The 23,286-nt window shown below is 41.7% G+C and overlaps 1 protein-coding gene across 1 annotated transcript in view; it reads right to left on the bottom strand.

Annotated features, from left to right (window-relative positions):
- Positions 1-23,286, bottom strand: part of LOC116958103 (alpha-2-antiplasmin-like) — a 93,362-nt gene that overhangs the window by 21,277 nt on the left and 48,799 nt on the right. Inside the window, exons 4-7 of the mRNA XM_076055759.1 lie at positions 21,435-21,587; positions 18,761-18,964; positions 12,765-13,415; positions 9,556-9,775 (exon numbers count right to left, since the gene is read on the bottom strand). Coding sequence (XP_075911874.1) covers positions 13,162-13,415; positions 18,761-18,964; positions 21,435-21,587 — 611 coding nt within the window. The 3' untranslated portion in view covers positions 9,556-9,775; positions 12,765-13,161. The remainder of the gene's footprint in view (positions 1-9,555; positions 9,776-12,764; positions 13,416-18,760; positions 18,965-21,434; positions 21,588-23,286) is intronic.

Below are 23,286 nucleotides of genomic sequence, written 5' to 3'. Positions count from 1 at the left end.
TATAGTGTAGTGTAGTAGTGTATAGTGTAGTAGTGTATAGTGTAGTAGTGTATAGTGTAGTAGTGTATAGTTTAGTAGTGTATAGTGTAGTGTAGTAGTGTAGTGTAGCAGTCTATAGTGTAGTGTAGTAGTGTATAGTGTAGTGTATAGTGTAGTAGTGTATAGTGTAGTAGTGTATAGTGTAGTGTAGTAGTGTATAGTGTAGTGTATAGTGTAGTGTATAGTGTAGTGTATAGTGTAGTGTAGTAGTGTATAGTGTAGTGTAGTAGTGTATAGTGGAGTGGATCACAGCGGAGACTCTCAGAGAGGCAGTGGAGAGCTCGCTCAGGTCAGGGGACTCAAAGAGCTCCTGCAGACCTGTACACAGCGAGAGAAAGTAGTGTATAGTGTAGTGTAGTAGTGTATAGTGTAGTAGTGTATAGTGTAGTGTATAGTGTAGTAGTGTAGTGTAGTAGTGTATAGTGTAGTGTAGTAGTGTATAGTGGAGTGGATCACAGCGGAGACTCTCAGAGAGGCAGTGGAGAGTTCGCTCAGGTCAGGTGACTCAAAGAGCTCCTGCAGACCTGTACACAGCGAGAGAAAGTAGTGTATAGTGTAGTAGTGTGTAGTGTAGTAGTGTATAGTGTAGTGTATAGTGTAGTGTAGTAGTGTATAGTGTAGTGTAGTAGTGTATAGTGTAGTGTATAGGGTAGTGTAGTAGTGTATAGTGTAGTGTAGTAGTGTATAGTGTAGTAGTGTATAGTGTAGTAGTGTAGTGTAGTAGTGTATAGTGTAGTAGTGTATAGTGTAGTAGTGTATAGTGTAGTGTAGTAGTGTATAGTGTAGTGTAGTAGTGTATAGTGTAGTGGATCACAGCGGAGACTCTCAGAGACCCAGTGGAGAGTTCGCTCAGGTCAGGTGACTCAAAGAGCTCCTGCAGACCTGTACACAGCGAGAGAAAGTAGTGTGTAGTGTAGTGTAGTAGTGTATAGTGTAGTGTATAGTGTAGTAGTGTAGTGTAGTAGTGTGTAGTGTAGTGTATAGTGTAGTAGTGTATAGTGTAGTAGTGTATAGTGTAGTAGTGTATAGTGTAGTGTAGTAGTGTATAGTGTAGTGGATCACAGCGGAGACTCTCAGAGAGGCAGAGGAGAGCTCGCTCAGGTCAGGTGACTCAAAGAGCTCCTGCAGACCTGTACACAGCGAGAGACGGTAGTGTATAGTGTAGTGTAGTAGTGTATAGTGTATAATGTAGTAGTGTATAGTGTAGTGTAGTAGTGTGTAGTGTAGTGTATAGTGTAGTAGTGTATAGTGTAGTGTAGTAGTGTATAGTGTAGTAGTGTATAGTGTAGTGTATAGTGTAGTGTATAGTGTAGTGTATAGTGTATAGTGTAGTAGTGTATAGTGTAGTGTAGTAGTGTATAGTGTAGTAGTGTAGTGTATAGTGTAGTAGTGTGTAGTGTAGTAGTGTATAGTGTAGTAGTGTATAGTGTAGTAGTGTATAGTGTAGTGTAGTAGTGTATAGTGTAGTGTAGTAGTGTATAGTGTTGTGGATCACAGCGGAGACTCTCAGAGAGGCAGTGGAGAGTTCGCTCAGGTCAGGTGACTCAAAGAGCTCCTGCAGACCTGTACACAGCGAGAGACGGTAGTGTATAGTGTAGTGTAGTAGTGTAGTGTATAGTGTAGTAGTGTATAGTGTAGTAGTGTAGTGTAGTAGTGTGTAGTGTAGTGTATAGTTTAGTGTAGTAGTGTATAGTGTAGTGTATAGTGTAGTGTATAGTGTAGTAGTGTGTAGTGTATAGTGTAGTAGTGTATAGTGTAGTGTAGTAGTGTATAGTGTAGTGTATAGTGTAGTGTAGTAGTGTATAGTATAGTAGTGTATAGTGTAGTGTATAGTAGTATTGTATAGTGTAGTTTATAGTGTAGTGTATAGTGTAATAGTGTATAGTGTAGTGTAGTAGTGTATAGTGTAGTGTATAGGGTAGTGTAGTAGTGTATAGTGTAGTGTAGTAGTGTATAGTGTAGTGCATAGTGTAGTGTAGTAGTGTATAGTGTAGTAGTGTATAGTGTAGTGGATCACAGCGGAGACTCTCAGAGAGGCAGTGGATAGTTCGCTCAGGTCAGGGGACTCAAAGAGCTCCTGCAGACCTGTACACAGCGAGAGAAAGTAGTGTATAGTGTAGTGTATAGTGTAGTGTAGTAGTGTAGTAGTGTGTAGTGTAGTAGTGTATAGTGTAGTAGTGTATAGTGTAGTGTATAGTGTAGTGTAGTAGTGTATAGTGTAGTAGTGTATAGTGTAGTGTAGTAGTGTATAGTGTAGTAGTGTGTAGTGTATAGTGTAGTAGTGTATAGTGTAGTAGTGTATAGTGTAGTAGTGTATAGTGTAGTAGTGTATAGTGTAGTAGTGTGTAGTGTATAGTGTAGTAGTGTATAGTGTAGTGTATAGTGTAGTGTATAGTGTAGTGTAGTAGTGTATAGTGTAGTGTAGTAGTGTATAGTGTAGTGTAGTAGTGTATAGTGTAGTAGTGTATAGTGTAGTAGTGTATAGTGTAGTAGTGTATAGTGTAGTAGTGTATAGTTTAGTAGTGTATAGTGTAGTGTAGTAGTGTAGTGTAGCAGTCTATAGTGTAGTGTAGTAGTGTATAGTGTAGTGTATAGTGTAGTAGTGTATAGTGTAGTAGTGTATAGTGTAGTGTAGTAGTGTATAGTGTAGTGTATAGTGTAGTGTATAGTGTAGTGTATAGTGTAGTGTAGTAGTGTATAGTGTAGTGTAGTAGTGTATAGTGGAGTGGATCACAGCGGAGACTCTCAGAGAGGCAGTGTAGAGTTCGCTCAGGTCAGGGGACTCAAAGAGCTCCTGCAGACCTGTACACAGCGAGAGAAAGTAGTTTATAGTGTAGTGTATAGTGTAGTAGTGTATAGTGTAGTAGTGTATAGTGTAGTGTATGGTGTAGTAGTGTATAGTGTAGTGTATAGTGTAGTGTAGTAGTGTATAGTGTAGTGTATAGTGTAGTGTAGTAGTGTATAGTGTGTAGTGTAGTAGTGTATAGTGTAGTGTATAGTGTAGTAGTGTATAGTGTAGTGTATAGTGCAGTGTAGTAGTGTAGTGTATAGTGTAGTGTAGTAGTGTATAGTGTAGTGTAGTAGTGTAGTAGTGTATAGTGTAGTGTAGTAGTGTAGTAGTGTATAGTGTAGTGTAGTAGTGTATAGTGTAGTGTAGTAGTGTATAGTGTAGTGTAGTAGTGTTTAGTGTATAGGGTAGTGTAGTAGTGTATAGTGTAGTGTAGTAGTGTGTAGTGTAGTAGTGTATAGGGTATTGTAGTAGTGTATGTGTAGTAGTGTATAGTGTAGCGTATAGATGAAGTGTAGTAGTGTAGTAGTGTATAGTGTAGTGTAGTAGTGTATAGTGTAGTGTAGTAGTGTAAAGTGTAGTGTAGTAGTGTATAGTGTAGTGTATAGTGCAGTGTAGTAGTGTATAGTGTAGTGTATAGTGTAGTGTAGTAGTGTATAGTGTAGTGTAGTAGTGTAGTAGTGTATAGTGTAGTGTAGTAGTGTATAGTGTAGTGTAGTAGTGTATAGTGTAGTGTAGTAGTGTATAGTGTAGTGTAGTAGTGTTTAGTGTATAGTGTAGTGTAGTAGTGTATAGTGTAGTGTAGTAGTGTGTAGTGTAGTAGTGTATAGGGTAGTGTAGTAGTGTATGTGTAGTAGTGTATAGTGTAGCGTATAGATGAAGTGTAGTAGTGTAGTAGTGTATAGTGTAGTGTAGTAGTGTATAGTGTAGTGTAGTAGTGTATAGTGGAGTGTAGTAGTGTAGTAGTGTATAGTGTAGTAGTTTATAGTGTAGTGTAGTAGTGTATAGTGTAGTAGTGTATAGTGTAGTGTAGTAGTGTATAGTGTAGTGTATAGTGTAGTAGTGTATAGTGTAGTGTATAGTGTAGTGTATAGTGTAGTGTAGTAGTATATAGTGTAGTGTATAGTGTAGTAGTGTATAGTGTAGTGTTTAGTGTAGTGTATAGTGTAGTGTAGTAGTGTATAGTGTAGTAGAGTATCGTGTAGTAGTGTATAGTATAGTGTATAGTGTAGTAGTGTATAGTGTAGTAGTGTATAGTGTAGTAGTGTATAGTGTAGTGTAGTAGTGTATAGTGTAGTGTATAGTGTAGTAGTATATAGTGTAGTGTATAGTGTAGTGTATAGTGTAGTGTAGTAGTGTATAGTGTAGTGTAGTAGTGTATAGTGTAGTAGTGTATAGTGTAGTAGTGTATAGTATAGTGTAGTAGTGTAGTGTAGTAGTGTATAGTGTAGTGTGTAGTGTAGTAGTGTATAGTGTAGTGTAGTAGTGTATAGTGTAGTAGTGTATAGTGTAGTGTAAAGTGTAGTGTAGTAGTGTATAGTGTAGTGTAGTAGTGTATAGTGTAGTGTAGTAGTGTATAGTGTAGTAGTTTATAGTGTAGTGTATAGTGTAGTGTATAGTGTAGTGTAGTAGTGTATAGTGTAGTGTATAGTGTAGTAGTGTATAGTGTAGTGTAGTAGTGTATAGTGTAGTGTATAGTGTAGTGTAGTAGTGTATAGTGTAGTGTATAGTGTAGTGTAGTAGTGTATAGTGTAGTGTAGTAGTGTATAGTGTGTAGTGTAGTGTAGTAGTGTGTAGTGTGTAGTGTATAGTGTAGTGTAGTAGTGTGTAGTGTAGTGTATAGTGTAGTAGTGTAGTAGTGTAGTGTAGTAGTGTATAGTGTAGTAGTGTATAGTGTAGTGTAGTAGTGTATAGTGTAGTAGTGTATAGTGTAGTGTATAGTGTAGTGTAGTAGTGTATAGTGTACTTTATAGTGTACTGTATAGTGTAGTAGTGTATAGTGTAGTGTAGTAGTGTATAGTGTAGTGTATAGGGTAGTGTAGTAGTGTATAGGGTAGTAGAGTATAGTGTAGTGTATAGTGTAGTGTAGTAGTGTAGTAGTGTATAGTGTAGTGTAGTAGTGTATAGTGGAGTGGATCACAGCCGAGACTCTCAGAGACCCAGTGGAGAGTCCCGCTCAGGTCAGGGGACTCAAAGAGCTCCTGCAGACCTGTACACAGCGAGAGAAAGTAGTGTATAGTGTAGTGTATAGTGTAGTGTAGTAGTGTAGTAGTGTGTAGTGTAGTAGTGTATAGTGTAGTAGTGTATAGTGTAGTAGTGTATAGTGTAGTAGTGTGTAGTGTATAGTGTAGTGTATAGTGTAGTAGTGTATAGTGTAGTATATAGTGTAGTGTAGTAGTGTATAGTGTAGTGTATAGTGTAGTGTAGTAGTGTATAGTGTAGTGTATAGTGTAGTGTAGTAGTGTATAGTGTAGTGTAGTAGTGTATAGTGTAGTGGATCACAGCGGAGACTCTCAGAGAGGCAGTGGAGAGTTCGCTCAGGTCAGGTGACTCAAAGAGCTCCTGCAGACCTGTACACAGCGAGAGAAAGTAGTGTATAGTGTAGTGTAGTAGTGTGTAGTGTATAGTGTAGTGTAGTAGTGTGTAGTGTAGTGTATAGTGTAGTAGTGTATAGTGTAGTAGTGTAGTGTATAGTGTAGTAGTGTATAGTGTAGTAGTGTATAGTGTAGTAGTGTATAGTGTAGTGTAGTAGTGTATAGTGTAGTAGTGTATAGTGTAGTGTATAGTGTAGTGTAGTAGTGTATAGTGTAGTGTGTAGTGTAGTAGTGTAGTAGTGTATAGTGTAGTAGTGTATAGTGTAGTGTAAAGTGTAGTGTAGTAGTGTATAGTGTAGTGTAGTAGTGTATAGTGTAGTGTAGTAGTGTAGTGTAGTAGTCTATAGTGTAGTGTAGTAGTGTATAGTGTAGTGTAGTAGTGTATAGTGTAGTAGTGTATAGTGTAGTAGTGTATAGTGTAGTGTAGTAGTGTATAATGTAGTGGATCACAGCGGAGACTCTCAGAGAGGCAGTGGAGAGCCCGCTCAGGTCAGGTGACTCAAAGAGCTCCTGCAGACCTGTACACAGCGAGAGACGGTAGTGTATAGTGTAGTGTAGTAGTGTATAGTGTAGTAGTGTATAGTGTAGTGTATAGTGTAGTGTAGTAGTGTATAGTGTAGTGTAGTAGTGTATAGTGTAGTGTAGTAGTGTATAGTGTAGTGGATCACAGCGGAGACTCTCAGAGAGGCAGTGGAGAGCTCGCTCAGGTCAGGTGACTCAAAGAGCTCCTACAGACCTGTACACAGCGAGAGAAAGTAGTGTATAGTGGAGTGTAGTAGTGTAGTGTATAGTGTAGTGTATAGTGTTGTAGTGTATAGTGTAGTGTAGTAGTGTATAGTGTAATAGTGTGTAGTGTATAGTGTAGTGTATAGTGTAGTGTATAGTGTAGTAGTGTAGTGTATAGTGTAGTGTAGTAGTGTATAGTGTAGTAGTGCATAGTGTAGTGTAGTAGTGCATAGTGTAGTAGTGTATGGTGTATAGTGTAGTGTATAGTGTAGTAGTGTATAGTGTAGTAGTGTATAGTGTAGTGTAGTAGTGTATAGTGTAGTGGAGTAGTGTATAGTGTATTAGTGTATAATGTATAGTGTAGTGGTGTATAGTGTAGTGTAGTAGTGTGTAGTGTAGTAGTGTATAGTGTAGTGTATAGTGTAGTGTAGTAGTGTATAGTGTAGTAGTGTATAGTGTAGTGTAGTAGTGTATAGTGTAGTGTAGTAGTGTATAGTGTAGTAGTGTATAGTGTAGTGTAGTAGTGTATAGTGTAGTGTAGTAGTGTATAGTGTAGTGTAGTAGTGTATAGTGTAGTGTAGTAGTGTATAGTGTAGTGTAGTAGTGTAGTGTATAGTGTAGTGTATAGTGTACTGTAGTAGTGTAGTGTATAGTGTAGTTGTATATAGTGTAATAGTGTAGTAGTGTAGTGTAGTAGTGTATAGTGTAGTAGTGTATAGTGTAGTAGTGTAGTGTATAGTGTAGTGTATAGTGTAGTAGTGTATAGTGTAGTAGTGTATAGTGTAGTGTAGTAGTGTATAGTGTAGTAGTGTATAGTGTAGTAGTGTATAGTGTAGTGTATAGTGTAGTGTAGTAGTATATAGTGTAGTAGAGTATAGTGTAGTGTAGTAGTGTATAGTGTAGTAGTGTATAGTGTAGTAGTGTATAGTGTAGTAGTGTATTGTGTAGTAGTGTATAGTGTAGTGTAGTAGTGTATAGTGTAGTAGTGTATAGTGTAGTAGTGTATAGTGTAGTAGTGTATAGTGTAGTAGTGTATAGTGTAGTAGTGTAAAGTGTACTAGTGTATAGTGTAGTAGTATATAGTGTAGTGTAGTAGTGTGTAGTGTAGTAGTGTATAGTGTAGTAGTGTATAGTGTAGTAGTGTGTAGTGTAGTAGTGTATAGTGTAGTGTAGTAGTGTATAGTGTAGTAGTGTATAGTGTAGTAGTGTATAGTGTAGTGTAGTAGTGTATAGTGTAGTAGTGTATAGTGTAGTAGTGTATAGTGTAGTGTAGTAGTGTATAGTGTAGTAGTGTATAGTGTAGTGTAGTAGTGTATAGTGTAGTAGTGTGTAGTGTAGTGTAGTAGTGTATAGTGTAGTAGTGTAGTGTAGTAGTGTATAGTGTATTGTAGCGGAGACTCTCAGAGAGGCAGTGGAGAGTTCGCTCAAGTCAGGGGACACAAACACCTCCTGCAGACCTGTACACAGCGAGAGACGGTGGTGTAGTAGTGTATAGTGTATAGTGTAATGTAGTGTATAGTGTAGTGTATAGTGTAGTAGTGTATAGTGTAGTGTAGTAGTGTATAGTGTAGTGTAGTAGTGTATAGTGTAGCGTAGTAGTGTTCTAGTGTATAGTGAAGTGTAGCAGATTTGGTTTGCAGTGGCTGGGCATGCGGGCTAAATGACCCAGACACACAAAGACAAAGATCCCCCATGTAGCCTGTAACAGACTGTTGGGGCAAGTGCTGTTAGCGAGCACCTATGAAGGCCGGAACGGAACACGAAGGGGTGGGTGGCCAGCACCACGCCCGACCGCCTTTGTCTCCCCAGTGGCGATGTTAACACCAACCCACCAACCCACCCACCAACCCACCGAACCACCCACCATTCCACGCACCCACCCAACCCACCAACCCACCAAGCCACCCACCAACCCACCCACCAACCCATTCACCAACCCACCAACACACTCACCAACCAACCAACACATCACCCACCAACCCACCAACCCACCAACCCACCCACCCACCAACCCACCAACCAACCCACCAACCCACCCACCAACCCACCCACCAACCCACCAACACACCCACCAACCCACCAACCCACCCACCAACCCACCCACCAACCCACCCACCAACCCATTCACCAACCCACCAACACACTCACCAACCAACCAACCAACACATCACCCACCCACCCACCAACGCACCAACCCACCCACCAACCCACCAACCCACCCACCAACCCACCAACACACCCACCAACCCACCAACCCACCCACCAACCCACCCACCAACCCACCCACCAACCCATTCACCAACCCACCAACACACTCACCAACCAACCAACACATCACCCACCCACCCACCAACCCACCAACCCACCCACCCACTCACCAACCCACTCACCAACCCACCCACGCACCAACCCACCTACCCACCCACCAACCCACCTACCCACTCACCAACCCACTCACCCACCAACCCACCAACCCACCAACCAACCCACCAACCCACCCACTAACCAACACACCAACCAACCCACCAACCCTCCAAGCCACCCACCCACCAACCCACCCACCCACCAACCCACCAACCCACCAACCCACCCACCAACCCACCAACCAACCCACCAACCCACCAACCCACCCACCAACACACCCACCAACCCACCAACCCACCAACCAACCCACCAACCAACACACCAACACCCACCAACCAACCCCAACATCAACACCCACCCACCCACTCACCAACCCACCAACCAACCCACCAACACCCACCAACCAACACCAACACCAACACCCACCCACCCACTCACCAACCCACCCACCAACCAACCCACCAACACCCACCAACCAACCCCAACACCAACACCCACCCACCCACCAACACACCAACCAACCCACCAACCCACCAAGCCACCCACCCACCAAGCCACCCACCCACCAACCCACCCAATCACCAACCCACCCACCAACCAACCAACACCAACACCCACCCACCCACCCACTCACCAACCAACCCACCAACCAACACACCCACCAACCCACTCACCAACCCACTCACTAACCAACCCACCCACCCACCAATCCACCCACTCACCAACCCAACTCACCAACCCACCAACCAACACACCAACCAACCCACTCACCAACCCACTCACTAACCAACCCACCCACCCACCAATCCACCCACTCACCAACCCAACTCACCAACCCACCAACCAACACACCAACCAACCCACTCACCAACCCACTCACTAACCAACCCACCCACCCACCAATCCACCCACTCACCAACCCACCCACCAACCCACTCACCAACCCACCCACCCACCAACACCAACACCCACCAACCCACCAACACCCACCAACCAACCCCAACCCCAACACCAACTCACCCACCCACCCCACGCGTCTCTCACCCATCGCCTCCAGCGGACGTTTCAGGTCGCGATCCACCACGAGGTCCATCCTGGGCATGACGAGAGTGATGCTCCGTTTGCTGAGGCCGCCGCCTTCCAGCAGGCCGCTGATAAGCGACGGAGTGAGCGAGTCCACGACGCTGCTAAGGTTGGAGGGGCTCCTCCCGTCCGGCAGGAACAACACGAGGCTCCCGTTGCCTTTGAAGGGCACCTTCAACGCCTTCGGTGGGAGTGGGGGGGGGGGGTTAGGGTAGTAGTGTATAGTGTAGTGTAGTAGTGTAGTAGTGTATAATGTAGTGTATAGTGTAGTGTAGTAGTGTATAGTGTAGTAGTGTGTAGTGTAGTAGTGTATAGTGTAGTGTAGTAGTGTATAGTGTAGTAGTGTACAGTGTAGTAGTGTATAGTGTAGTAGTGTATAGTGTAGTAGTGTATAGTGTAGTGTATAGTGTAGTAGTGTATAGTGTAGTGTAGTAGTGTATAGTGTAGTAGTGTATAGTGTAGTAGTGTATAGTGTAGTGTAGTAGTGTGTAGTGTAGTGTAGTAGTGTAGTGTATAGTGTAGTAGTGTATAGTGTAGTAGTGTATAGTGTAGTGTAGTAGTGTGTAGTGTAGTGTATAGTGTAGTGTAGTAGTGTATAGTGTAGTAGTGTATAGTGTTGTAGTGAATAGTAGTAGTGTATAGTGTAGTAGTGTATAGTGTAGTATATAGTGTAGTGTAGTAGTGTAGTGTAGTAGTGTATAGTGTAGTAGTGTATAGTAGTAGTGTATAGTGTAGTAGTGTATAGTGTAGTGTAGTAGTGTATAGTGTAGTAGTGTATAGTATAGTAGTTTATGGTGTAGCGTAGTAGTGTATAGTGTAGTAGTGTAGTGTATAGTGTAGTAGTGTATAGTGTAGTAGTGTATAGTGTAGTAGTGTATAGTGTAGTGTAGTAGTGTATAGTGGAGTGTAGTAGTGTATAGTGTAGTGTAGTAGTGTATAGTGTAGTAGTGTATAGTGTAGTAGTGTAGTGTAGTAGTGTATAGTGTAGTGTAGTAGTGTATAGTGTAGTGTATAGTGTAGTGTATAGTGTAGTGAGTAGTGTAGTGTAGTGTATAGTGTAGTAGTGTAGTGTATAGTGTAGTGTAGTAGTGTATAGTGTAGTGTAGTAGTGTATAGTGTAGTAGTGTAGTGTAGTAGTGTAGTAGTGTGTAGTGTAGTAGTGTATAGTGTAGTAGTGTAGTGTAGTAGTGTATAGTGTAGTGTAGTAGTGTATAGTGTAGTAGTGTATAGTGTAGTGTAGTAGTGTATAGTGTAGTGTAGTAGTGTATAGTGTAGTAGTGTATAGTGTAGTGTAGTAGTGTATAGTGTAGTGTAGTAGTGTATAGTGTAGTAGTGTATAGTGTAGTGTAGTGTGTAGTGTAGTAGTGTATAGTGTAGTGTAGTAGTGTAGTGTGTAGTAGTGTGTAGTGTAGTAGTGTATAGTGTAGTGTATAGTATGTAGTGTATAGTGTAGTAGTGTATAGTGTAGTAGTGTAGTAGTGTATAGTGTAGTAGTGTAGTGTGTAGTATTGTAGTGTGTAGTAGTGTATAGTGTAGTAGTGTATAGTGTAGTGTAGTAGTGTATAGTGTAGTAGTGTATAGTGTAGTGTAGTAGTGTATAGTGTAGTGTAGTAGTCACCATGCAGGGCAGCTGAGGGTGTCTGCCCACCCACACGGAATACTCCCTCTGGTGCATCATGGTCACGTGGGTGGAGTTGGTCTCGTCCAGTGTGTAGTGTAGTAGTGTATAGTGTAGTGTAGTAGTGTATAGTGTAGTAGTGTATAGTGTAGTAGTGTATAGTGTAGTGTATAGTGTAGTAGTGTATCGTGTAGTAGTGTATAGTGTAGTGTATAGTGTAGTAGTGTATAGTGTAGTAGTGTATAGTGTAGTAGTGTATAGTGTAGTGTAGTAGTGTATAGTGTAGTGTATAGTGTAGTAGTGTATAGTGTAGTGTAGTAGTGTTTAGTGTAGTAGTGTATAGTGTAGTAGTGTATAGTGTAAAGTGTAGTAGTGTATAGTGTAGTGTATAGTGTAGTAGTGTATAGTGTAGTAGTGTCCTAGTGTAGTGTAGTAGTGTATAGTGTAGTAGTGTATAGTGTAGTAGTGTATAGTGTAGTGTATAGTGTGTAGTGTATAGTGTAGTAGTGTATAGTGTAGTGTATAGTGTAGTAGTGTATAGTGTAGTAGTGTATAGTGTAGTGTGTAGTGTAGTGTAGTAGTGTATAGTGTAGTGTAGTAGTGTATAATGTAGTGTATAGTGTAGTAGTGTATAGTGTAGTGTAGTAGTGTATAGTGTAGTAGTGTATAGTGTAGTAGTGTATAGTGTAAAGTGTAGTAGTGTATAGTGTAGTGTATAGTGTATAGTGTAGTAGTGTACTAGTGTAGTAGTGTATAGTGTAGTAGTGTATAGTGTAGTAGTGTATAGTGTAGTGTATAGTGTGTAGTGTATAGTGTAGTAGTGTATAGTGTAGTGTAGCAGTCACCATGCAGGGCAGCTGGGGGTGTCTGCCCACCCACACGGGATACTCCCTCTGGTGCATCATGGTCACGTGGGTGGAGTTGGTCTCGTCCAGTGTATAGTGTAGTGTATAGTGTAGTGTAGTAGTGTATAGTGTAGTAGTGTATAGTGTAGTAGTGTATAGTGTAGTAGTGTATAGTGTAGTGTATAGTGTAGTAGTGTATAGTGTAGTAGTGTATAGTGTAGTGTATAGTGTAGTGTAGTAGTGTATAGTGTAGTGTATAGTGTAGTAGTGTATAGTGTAGTGTAGTAGTGTATAGTGTAGTAGTGTAGTAGTGTATAGTGTAGTAGTGTATAGTGTAGTAGTGTATAGTGTATAGTGTAGTAGTCTATAGTGTAGTAGTGTAGTGTAGTAGTGCTTAGTGTAGTAGTGTATAGTGTAGTAGTGTATAGTGTAGTGTAGTAGTGTATAGGGTAGTGTAGTAGTCACCATGCAGGGCAGCTGGGGGTGTCTGCCCACCCACACGGGATACTCCCTCTGGTGCATCATGGTCACGTGGGTGGAGTTGGTCTCGTCCAGTGTATAGTGTATAGTGTAGTAGTGTATAGTGTAGTGTAGTAGTGTATAGTGTAGTAGTGTAGTAGTGTAGCAGTGTATAGTGTAGTAGTGTATAGTGTAGTGTAGTAGTGTATAGTGTAGTGTAGTAGTGTATAGTGTAGTGTAGTAGTCACCATGCAGGGCAGCTTGGGGTGTCTGCCCACCCACACGGGATACTCCCTCTGGTGCATCATGGTCACGTGGGTGGAGTTGCTCTCGTCCAGTGTATAGTGTAGTAGTGTATAGTGTAGTGTAGTAGTGTAGTAGTGTCTAGTGTATAGTGTAGTGTAGTAGTGTATAGTGTAGTAGTGTAGTAGTGTATAGTGTAGTGTATAGTGTAGTAGTGTATAGTGTAGTAGTGTAGTAGTGTATAGTGTAGTGTATAGTGTAGTAGTGTATAGTGTAGTAGTGTATAGTGTAGTGTAGTAGTGTAGTAGTGTAGTAGTGTATAGGGTAGTGTAGTAGTCACCATGCAGGGAAGCTGGGGGTGTCTGCCCACCCACACGGGATACTCCCTCTGGTGCATCATGGTCACGTGGGTGGAGTTGGTCTCGTCCAGTGTATAGTGTAGTGTATAGTGTAGTGTAGTAGTGTATAGTGTAGTGTATAGTGTAGTAGTGTATAGTGTAGTGTAGTAGTCACCATGCAGGGCAGCTGGGGGTGTCTGCCCACCCACACGGGATACTCCCTCTGGTGCATCATGGTCACGTGGGTGGAGTTGCTCTCGTCCAGGTGAAAGCTTTGAAGTTTCGTGGCCTCGGCGTCGAACTTCACCTCCCACTCGCCTGACGTCACAGTGGTGGGGTGGGGGATATCACGTGGTGGGCGGGTCTACTCGATTAGTGGGAGGAGCTAGCGTATTAGTGGGAGGAGCTTCACGATAAGGAGTGTAAAGTAGTGTAGTATATAGTAGTGTACAGCGTAGTGTACAGGGTAATGTATGGTGTAGTGTGTAGTGTAGTGTATAGTAGTGTATAGTGTAGTAGTGTATAGTGAATTGCATAGTGCAGTGTATAGTGCAGTGTATAGTGTAGTGTATAGTGCAGTGTATAGTGTAGTGTATAGTAGTGTAGTGTATAGTGCAGTGTATAGTGTAGTGTATAGTGCAGTGTATAGTATAGTGTATATTAGTGTAGTGTAAAGTAGTGTAGTGTACAGTGCAGTGTAGAGTGTAGTTTATAGTAGTGTATAGCGTAGTGTACAGTGTAATGTGTGGTGTAGTGTGTAGTGTAGTGTATAGTAGTGTATAGTGTCATGTATGGTGTAGTTTATAGTAGTGTATAGTAATGTGTAGTGTAGTGTATAGTGTTGTGTATTGTAGTATACAATATAGTTATAGTGTAGTGTATAGTAGTGTGTATTGTAGTGCATAATATAGTGTGTAATGTAGTGTGTAGTAGTGTATAATGCAGTGTATAATGTAGTGTATAATGTAGTGTATAATGCAGTGTAAAATGCAGTGTGTAGTAGTGTATAGTAGTGGATAATGTAGTGTATAATGCAGTTTATAATTCAGTGTACAATGCAGTGTGTAGTAGTGTATAATGTAGTGTATAATGTAGTGTATAATGCAGTGTATAATTCAGTGTATAATGTAATGTGTAGTAGTGTATAATGCAGTGTATAATGCAGTGTATAATGTAGTGTATAGTAGTGTATAATGTAGTGTATAATAGTGTATAATGTAGTATATAATGTAGTATATAATGTAGTATATATTAGTGTATAATACAGTGTGTAGTAGTGTATCATGCAGTGTATAATGTAGTGTATAATGTAGTGTGTAGTATTGTATAATGCAGTGTATAATATAGTGTATAGTAGTGTATATTAGTGTATAATGCAGTGTATAATGCAGCGTATAATGTAGTGTTTAATGGAGTGTATAGTAGTGTATAGTAGTGTATAATGCAGTGTATAATGTAGTGTGTAGCATATAATGTTGTGTACTATACACTACTATATAATGTAGTGTATAATGTAGTGTGTATTAGTATATAATGAAGTGTATAGTAGTGTAAAATGTAGTCTATTGTAGTGTATAATGCACTGTATAATGTAGTGTGTAGTAGTATATAACGTAGTGTATAATGTAGTGTATAGTAGTGTATAATGCAGTGTATAATGTAGTGTATAATACAGTGTATAGTAGTGTATAGTAGTGTATAATGGAGTGTATAGTAGTGTATAGTAGTGTATAGTAGTGTATACTAGTGTATAATGTAGTGTATAATGTAGTATATAATGTAGTATATAATTTAGTGTATAATGTAGTGTATAATTAAGTGTATGGTAGTGTATAATGTAGTGTATGCTAGTGTATAGTAGTGTATAATGCAGTGTATAATACAGGGTATAATGCAGTGTGTAGTAGTGTATAATGTAGTGTATAATGTAGTATATAATGTAGTATATAGTAGTGTATAATTTAGTGTATAGCAGTGTATAGTAGTGTATGGTAGTGTATAGTGTAGTGTATAGTGGAGTGTATAGTAGTGTATAATGCAGTGTATAATGTAGTGTATAATGTAGTGTATAATGTAGTATATAGTAGTGTATAGTAGTGTATAGTAGTGCATAATGTAGTGTATAATGTAGTGTATAATGTAGTGTATACTAGTGTATAGTAGTATATAATGTAGTATATAGTTGTGTATAGTAGTGTATAGTAGTGTATTATGTAGTGTATAATGTAGTGTATAATGCAGTGTAGTAGTGTATAATGTAGTGTATAATGTGGTGTATAATGTAGTGTGTAGTAGTGTATAATGCAGTGTATAATGTAGTGTAGAATGTAGTGTATAATGTAGTGTATAATGTAGTGTATAATGTTGTATATAATGTAGTATATAGTAGTATATAGTAGTGTATGGTAGTGTATAATTCAGTGTATAGTAGTGTATAGTAGTGTATAATGCAGTGTATAATACAGGGTATAATGCAGTGTGTAGTAGTGTATAATGTAGTGTATAATGTAGTATATAATGTAGTATATAGTAGTGTATAATTTAGTGTAGAGTAGTGTATAGTAGTGTATGGTAGTGTATAGTGTAGTGTATAGTGGAGTGTATAGTAGTGTATAATGCAGTGTATAATGTAGTGTATAATGTCGTGTATAATGTAGTATATAGTAGTGTATAGTAGTGTATAGTAGTGCATAATGTAGTGTATAATGTAGTGTTTAATGTAGTGTATACTAGTGTATAGTAGTATATAATGTAGTATATAGTTGTGTATAGTAGTGTATAGTAGTGTATAATGTAGTGTATAATGTAGTGTATAATGTAGTATATAATGTAGTATATAGTAGTATATAGTAGTGTATGGTAGTGTATAATTCAGTGTATAGTAGTGTATAGTAGTGTATAATGTAGTCTATAATGTAGTATATAATGTAGTGTATAGTAGTGTATAATGCAGTGTATAACGCAGTGTATAATGTAGTGTATAGTAGTATATGGTAGTGTATAATGCAGTGTGTAGTAGTGTATAATGTAGTATATAATGTAGTATATAATGTAGTGTATAATGTAGTGTATAATGTAGTGTGTAGTAGTATATAATGTAGTGTATAATGTAGTGTATAATGTAGTGTGTAGTAGTATATAATGTAGTGTATAATGTAGTGTATAATGCAGTGTGTAGTAGTGTATATTGTAGTATATAATGTAGTATATAGTAGTGTATAGTAGTGTATAGTAGTGTATAATTTAGTATATAATGTAGTGTATAGTAGTGTATAGTAGTATATAATGTAGTATATATTAGTGTATAGTAGTGTATAGTAGTGTATAATGTAGTATATAGTAGTGTATAGTAGTGTATAATGTACTATATAATGTACTATATAATGTAGTGTGTAGTAGTGTATAATGTAGTGTATAATGTAGTGTATAATGTAGTGTGTAGTAGTGTATAATGTAGTGTATAATGTAGTGTATAATGTAATGTTTAGTAGTATATAATGTAGTGTATAATGTAGTGTATAATGTAGTGTGTAGTAGTGTATAATGTAGTGTATAATGTAGTGTATAATGTAGTGTGTAGTAGTGTATAATGTAGTGTATAATGTAGTGTTTATTAGTATATAATGTAGTATTTATTAGTATATAATGTAGTATATAATGTAGTATATAATGTAGTGTGTAGTAGTATATAATGTAGTGTATAATGTAGTATATAATGTAGTGTATAATGTAGTCTATAATGTAGTATATAATGTACTATACAGTAGTGTATAATGTAGTGTATAATGTAGTGTATAATGTAGTGTATAATGTGCTATAAAGCAGTGTATAATGTAGTGTATAATGTAGTATATAATGTAGTGTATAATGTAGTGTATAATGTAGTGTGTAGTAGTGTATAATGTAGTGTATAATGTAGTGTATAATGTAGTGTGTAGTAGTGTATAATGTAGTGTATAATGTAGTGTATAATGTAGTGTATAATGTAGTGTTTATTAGTATATAATGTAGTATATAATGTAGTATATAATGTAGTGTGTAGTAGTATATAATATAGTGTATAATGTAGTGTATAATGTTGTGTATAATGTAGTGTATAATGTAGTATATAATGTGCTATAAAGCAGTGTATAATGTAGTATATAGTAGTATAAACGTAGTGTATAATGTAGTATATAATGTAGTGTATAATGTAGTATATAATGTACTATACAGTAGTGTATAATGTAGTGTATAATGTAGTTTATAATATAGTGTATAATGTGCTATAAAGCAGTGTATAATGTAGTGTATAATGTAGTATATAATGTAGTGTATAATGTAGTGTATAATGTAGTATATAATGTGCTATAAAGCAGTGTATAATGTAGTATATAGTAGTATATAGTAGTGTATGGTAGTGTATAATTCAATATATAGTAGTGTATAGTAGTGTATAATGTAGTGTATAATGTAGTATATAATGTAGTGTGTAGTAGTGTATAATGTAGTGTATAATGTAGTGTATAATGTAATGTGTAATAGTATATAATGTAGTGTATAATGTAGTGTATAATGTAGTGCGTAGTAGTGTATAATGTAGTGTATAATGTAGTGTATTATGTTATGTGTAGTAGTATATAATGTAGTATTTAGTAGTATATAATGTAGTATATAATGTAGTATATAATGTAGTGTGTAGTAGTATATAATGCAGTGTATAATGTAGTATATAATATAGTGTATAATGTAGTATATAATGTAGTATATAATGTACTATACAGTAGTGTATAATGTAGTGTATAATGTAGTATATAATATAGTGTATAATGTGCTATAAAGCAGTGTATAATGTAGTGTATAATGTAGTGTGTAGTAGTATATAATTTAGTCTATAATGTAGTGTATAATATAGTGTATAATGTACTATACAGTAGTGTATAATGTAGTATATAATGTAGTGTATAATGTAGTGTATAATGTAGTGTATAATGTAGTGTATAATGTAGTGTGTAGTAGTGTAGAATGAGGTGTATAATGTAGTGTATAACGTAGTGTATAGTAGTGTATAGTAGTGTATAGTAGTATATAATGTAGTATATAGTAGTGTACAGTAGTGTATAGTAGTGTATAATGTAGTGTATAATGTAGTGTATAATGTAGTGTGTAGTAGTATATAATTTAGTGTATAATGTAGTGTACAATGTAGTGTATAATGTAGTATAAAACGTAGTGTATAATGTAGTGTATAATGTAGTGTATAATGTAGTGTACAATGTAGTGTATAATGTAGTATAAAACGTAGTGTATAATGTAGTGTATAATGTAGTGTATAATGTGCTACACAGCAGTGTATAATGTAGTGTATAATGTAGTATATAATGTAGTGTGTAGTAGTGTATAATGTAGTGTGTAGTAGTATATAATTTAGTCTATAATGTAGTGTATAATATAGTGTATAATGTACTATACAGTAGTGTATAATGTAGTATATAATGTAGTGTATAATGTAGTGTATAATGTAGTGTACAATGTAGTGTATAATGTAGTATTAAACGTAGTGTATAATGTAGTATATAATTTAGTGTATAATGTGCTACACAGCAGTGTGTAACTCAGCGTGCGACTCAGCCTGGGCGTGCACGCGTTGTCCCGCGTTGTCCCGCGTTGTTGTCCCCCCTCACCCCTGTAGTGGACGGCGCTGACGAGCACCAGCCGTGCCTCGAGGGGCAGGTCGTCCAGCAGTCCGGTCACGCGTCCCTCGGTCCGCTCCTCCACCCACGCGTTGATCGCCTTCACGTCCTCCCTGGGTGGGCCCAGCAGGCCGTGGGGGCGAGCCCCGTAGCGGGCCCCCACCACGTCCACGAAGGGCTTCTTGAGCGTCACGCCTGCGGTTCAAAGGTCGGGGGTGGGTGGTGAGGTGGGTGGGGTGGGTGGGGTGGGTGGGGTGGGTGGGGTGGGTGGGGTGGGTGGGCCCGCTCGTAGGGGGTCGGGTGGCCTTGCTAGCGGGCACCGATGACCTCTGCGGTGTTTCGGTGAAGTGACGCCGGTGACGGATCACGGTCGTGTCGATCGCGCAAGGCAAGCAGTCGTCATCAGGTGGGGCGACCGCAGCAATTGTCATCAGGTGTGACAACCACAGCCATCGTCATCAGGTGTGACAACCACAGCAATTGTCATCAGGTGTGACAACCACAGCCATCGTCATCAGGTGTGACAACCACAGCAGTCGTCATCAGGTGGGGCGACCGCAGCAATTGTCATCAGGACAACCACAGCCATCGTCATCAGGTGGGACAACCACAGCAATTGTCATCAGGACAACCACAGCAATCGTCATCAGGACAACCACAGCAATCGTCATCAGGACAACCACAGCAGTCGTCATCAGGTGTGACAACCACAGCAATCGTCATCAGGTGGGACAACCACAGCCGTCGTCATCAGGTGTGACAACCACAGCAGTCGTCATCAGGTGGGGCGACCACAGCAATCGTCATCAGGTGTGACAACCACAGCAATCGTCATCAGGTGTGACAACCACAGCAATCGTCATCAGGTGTGACAACCACAGCAATCGTCATCAGGTGTGACAACCAGAGCCATCGTCATCAGGTGTGACAACCACAGCAATCGTCATCAGGTGTGACAACCAGAGCCATCGTCATCAGGTGTGACAACCACAGCAATCGTCATCAGGTGTGACAACCACAGCAATCGTCATCAGGTGTGACAACCACAGCCGTCGTCATCAGGTGTGACAACAACAACAATCGTCATCAGGACAACCACAGCAATCGTCATCAGGTGTGACAACCACAGCAATCGTCATCAGGTGTGACAACCACAGCAATCGTCATCAGGTGTGACAACCACAGCAGTCGTCATCAGGTGTGACAACCACAGCAATCGTCATCAGGTGTGACAACCACAGCAATCGTCATCAGGTGTGACAACCACAGCAATCGTCATCAGGTGTGACAACCATAGCAGTCGTCATCAGGTGTGACAACCACAGCAATCGTCATCAGGTGTGACAACCATAGCAGTCGTCATCAGGTGTGACAACCACAGCCATCGTCATCAGGTGTGATAACCACAGCCATCGTCATCAGGTGTGACAACCACAGCCATCGTCATCAGGTGTGACAACCACAGCCATCGTCATCAGGTGTGATAACCACAGCCATCGTCATCAGGTGTGACAACCACAGCAATCGTCATCAGGTGGGACAACCACAGCCATCGTCATCAGGTGTGACAACCACAGCAATCGTCATCAGGTGAGACAACCACAGCAGTCGTCATCAGGTGGGACAACCACAGCCATCGTCATCAGGTGAGACAACCACAGCAGTCGTCATCAGGTGGTGGGTTGTGGGTGGTGGGTGGTGGTGGGTGGGTGGTGGTGATGGTGGTGGGTGGGTGGTGGTGATGGTGGGTGGTGGTGATGGTGGTTGGTGGGTGGTTGGTGGGTGGGTGGTGATGGTGGTGGGTGGGTGGTGATGGTGGTGGTGATGGTGGTGGGTGGGTGGTGATGGTGGTGATGGTGGTTGGTGGGTGGTGGTGGGTGGGTGGTGGTGATGGTGGTGATGGTGGTGGGTGGGTGGTGATGATGGTGGTGATGGTGGTGATGGTGGTTGGTGGGCGGTGGATGGTGGTGGTGGTGGTGGGTGGGTGGTGATGGTGGGTGGTGATGGTGGTTGGTGGGTGGTGATGATGGTGGGTGGTGATGATGGTGGGTGGGTGATGACTGTGGGTGGTTGGTGGGTGGGTGGTGATGGTGGGTGGTGGGTGGGTGATGACTGTGGGTGGTTGGTGGGTGGGTGGTGATGGTGGGTGGGTGATGACGGTGGGTGGTGATGATGGTGGGTGGGTGGGTGATGACGGTGGGTGGGTGATGATGGTGGGTGGTTGGTGGGTGGGTGATGACTGTGGGTGGTTGGTGGGTGGGTGGGTGGTGATGGTGGATGGTTGGTGGGTGGGTGATGACTGTGGGTGGTGATGGTGGGTGGGTGGTTGGTGGGTGGGTGATGATTGCTGGTGGGTGGTGGGTGGGTGAGTGGTGGGTGGGTGATGATGGTGGGTGATGATGGTGGGTGGGTGGTGGGTGGGTGGGTGATGACTATTGGTGGTTGGTGGGTGGGTGGTGATGTTGGTTGGTGATGATGGTGGGTGATGATGGTGGGTGGTTGGTGGGTTGGTGGGTGATGACGGTGGGTGGTGATGATGACGGTGGCTGGGTGATGATGGTGGGTGGGTGATGATGGTGGGTGGTGATGATGGTGGGTGGGTGGGTGGTGATGGTGGGTGGTTGGTGGGTGGGTGATGACTGTGGCTGCTGCTCATGACCCCAACCTTTGGCCGCGAAGATTCTTGCCGCCAGCTTCGTGTGCCCGCGGCTGGCCAGGCGGCTGAGGAGTCGGCCGAGGGAGTCGTGAGCCTCCGACGATCGGAGCCCAGCCAGACGCAGAACCCGCGACATCGTCTCGCCGGTGGTGGGGCCGGCCCCTGAGGCACACGCAGACGGAGACGCTGAGACGGAGACGCTGAGACGGAGACGCTGAGACGGAGACGCTGAGACGGAGATCCTGAGACGGAGATGCTGAGACGGAGATCCTGAGACGGAGACGCTGAGACGGAGACGCTGAGACGGAGACGCTGAGACGGAGATCCTGAGACGGAGACGCTGAGACGGAGATCCTGAGACGGAGATGCTGAGACAGAGATCCTGAGACGGAGATCCTGAGACAGAGATCCTGAGACAGAGATCCTGAGAAGGAGATGCTGAGACAGAGATGCTGAGACAGAGATCCTGAGACGGAGATGCTGAGACGGAGATCCTGAGACGGAGATCCTGAGACGGAGATGCTGAGATGGAGATCCTGAGACGGAGATCCTGAGACAGAGATCCTGAGACAGAGATCCTGAGACGGAGATCCTGAGACGGAGATCCTGAGACAGAGATCCTGAGACGGAGACGCTGAGACGGAGATCCTGAGACAGAGATCCTGAGACAGAGATCCTGAGACTCAGCACTCGGTAGGAGTCTCAACACCTCACTCGGTAGGAGTCTCAACACCTCACACGGTAGGAGTCTCAACACCTCACACGGTAGGAGACTCAACACCTCACTCGGTAGGAGTCTCAACACCTCACACGGTAGGAGTCTCAACACATCACACGGTAGGAGTCTCAACACCTCACACGGTAGGAGACTCAACACCTCACACGGTAGGAGTCTCAACACATCACACGGTAGGAGTCTCAACACCTCACACGGTAGGAGACTCAACACCTCACTCGGTAGGAGTCTCAACACCTCACACGGTAGGAGACTCAACACTGCACTCGGTAGGAGTCTCAACACCTCACTCGGTAGGAGTCTCGACACCTCACACGGTGGGAGTCTCAACACCTCACAAGGTAGGAGTCTCAACACCTCACACGGTAGGAGTCTCAGCGCCTCACACGGGAGGAGTCTCAGCACCTCACACGGTAGGAGTCTCAACACCTCACACGTTAGGAGTTTCAACACCTCACACGGTAGGAGTCTCAACGCCTCACACGTTAGGAGTCTCAACACCTCACACGGTAGGAGTCTCAACACCTCACACGGTAGGAGTCTCAACACCTCACACGTTAGGAGTCTCAACACCTCACTCGGTAGGAGTCTCAACACCTCACACGGTAGGAGTCTCAACACCTCACACGGTAGGAGTCTCAACACCTCACACGGTAGGAGTCTCAACACGTCACTCGGTAGGAGTCTCAACACCTCACTCGGTAGGAGTCTCAACACCTCACACTGTAGGAGTCTTAACACCTCAAACTGTAGGAGTCTCAACACCTCACTCGGTAGGAGTCTCAAGACCTCACTCGGTAGGAGACTCAACACCTCACTCGGTAGGAGTCTCAACACCTCACACGGTAGGAGTCTCAACACCTCACACGGTAGGAGTCTCAACACCTCACACGGTAGGAGTCTCAACACGTCACTCGGTAGGAGTCTCAACACGTCACTCGGTAGGAGACTTAACACCTCACTCGGTAGGAGTCTCAACATCTCACACTGTAGGAGTCTTAACACCTCAAACTGTAGGAGTCTCAACACCTCACTCGGTAGGAGTCTCAAGACCTCACTCGGTAGGAGACTCAACACCTCACTCGGTAGGAGTCTCAACACCTCACACTGTAGGAGTCTCAACAC

Source organism: Petromyzon marinus, chromosome 72 (genome assembly GCF_048934315.1).
Source record: "Petromyzon marinus isolate PM22_M1 ecotype Great Lakes invasive population chromosome 72, UKy_Petmar_22M1.pri1.0, whole genome shotgun sequence".
In the NCBI taxonomy this organism is placed as follows: domain Eukaryota; kingdom Metazoa; phylum Chordata; class Hyperoartia; order Petromyzontiformes; family Petromyzontidae; genus Petromyzon; species Petromyzon marinus.
Note: the sequence above shows the minus strand (reverse complement) of the source record. Positions and strands in the feature narration are given on the sequence as shown.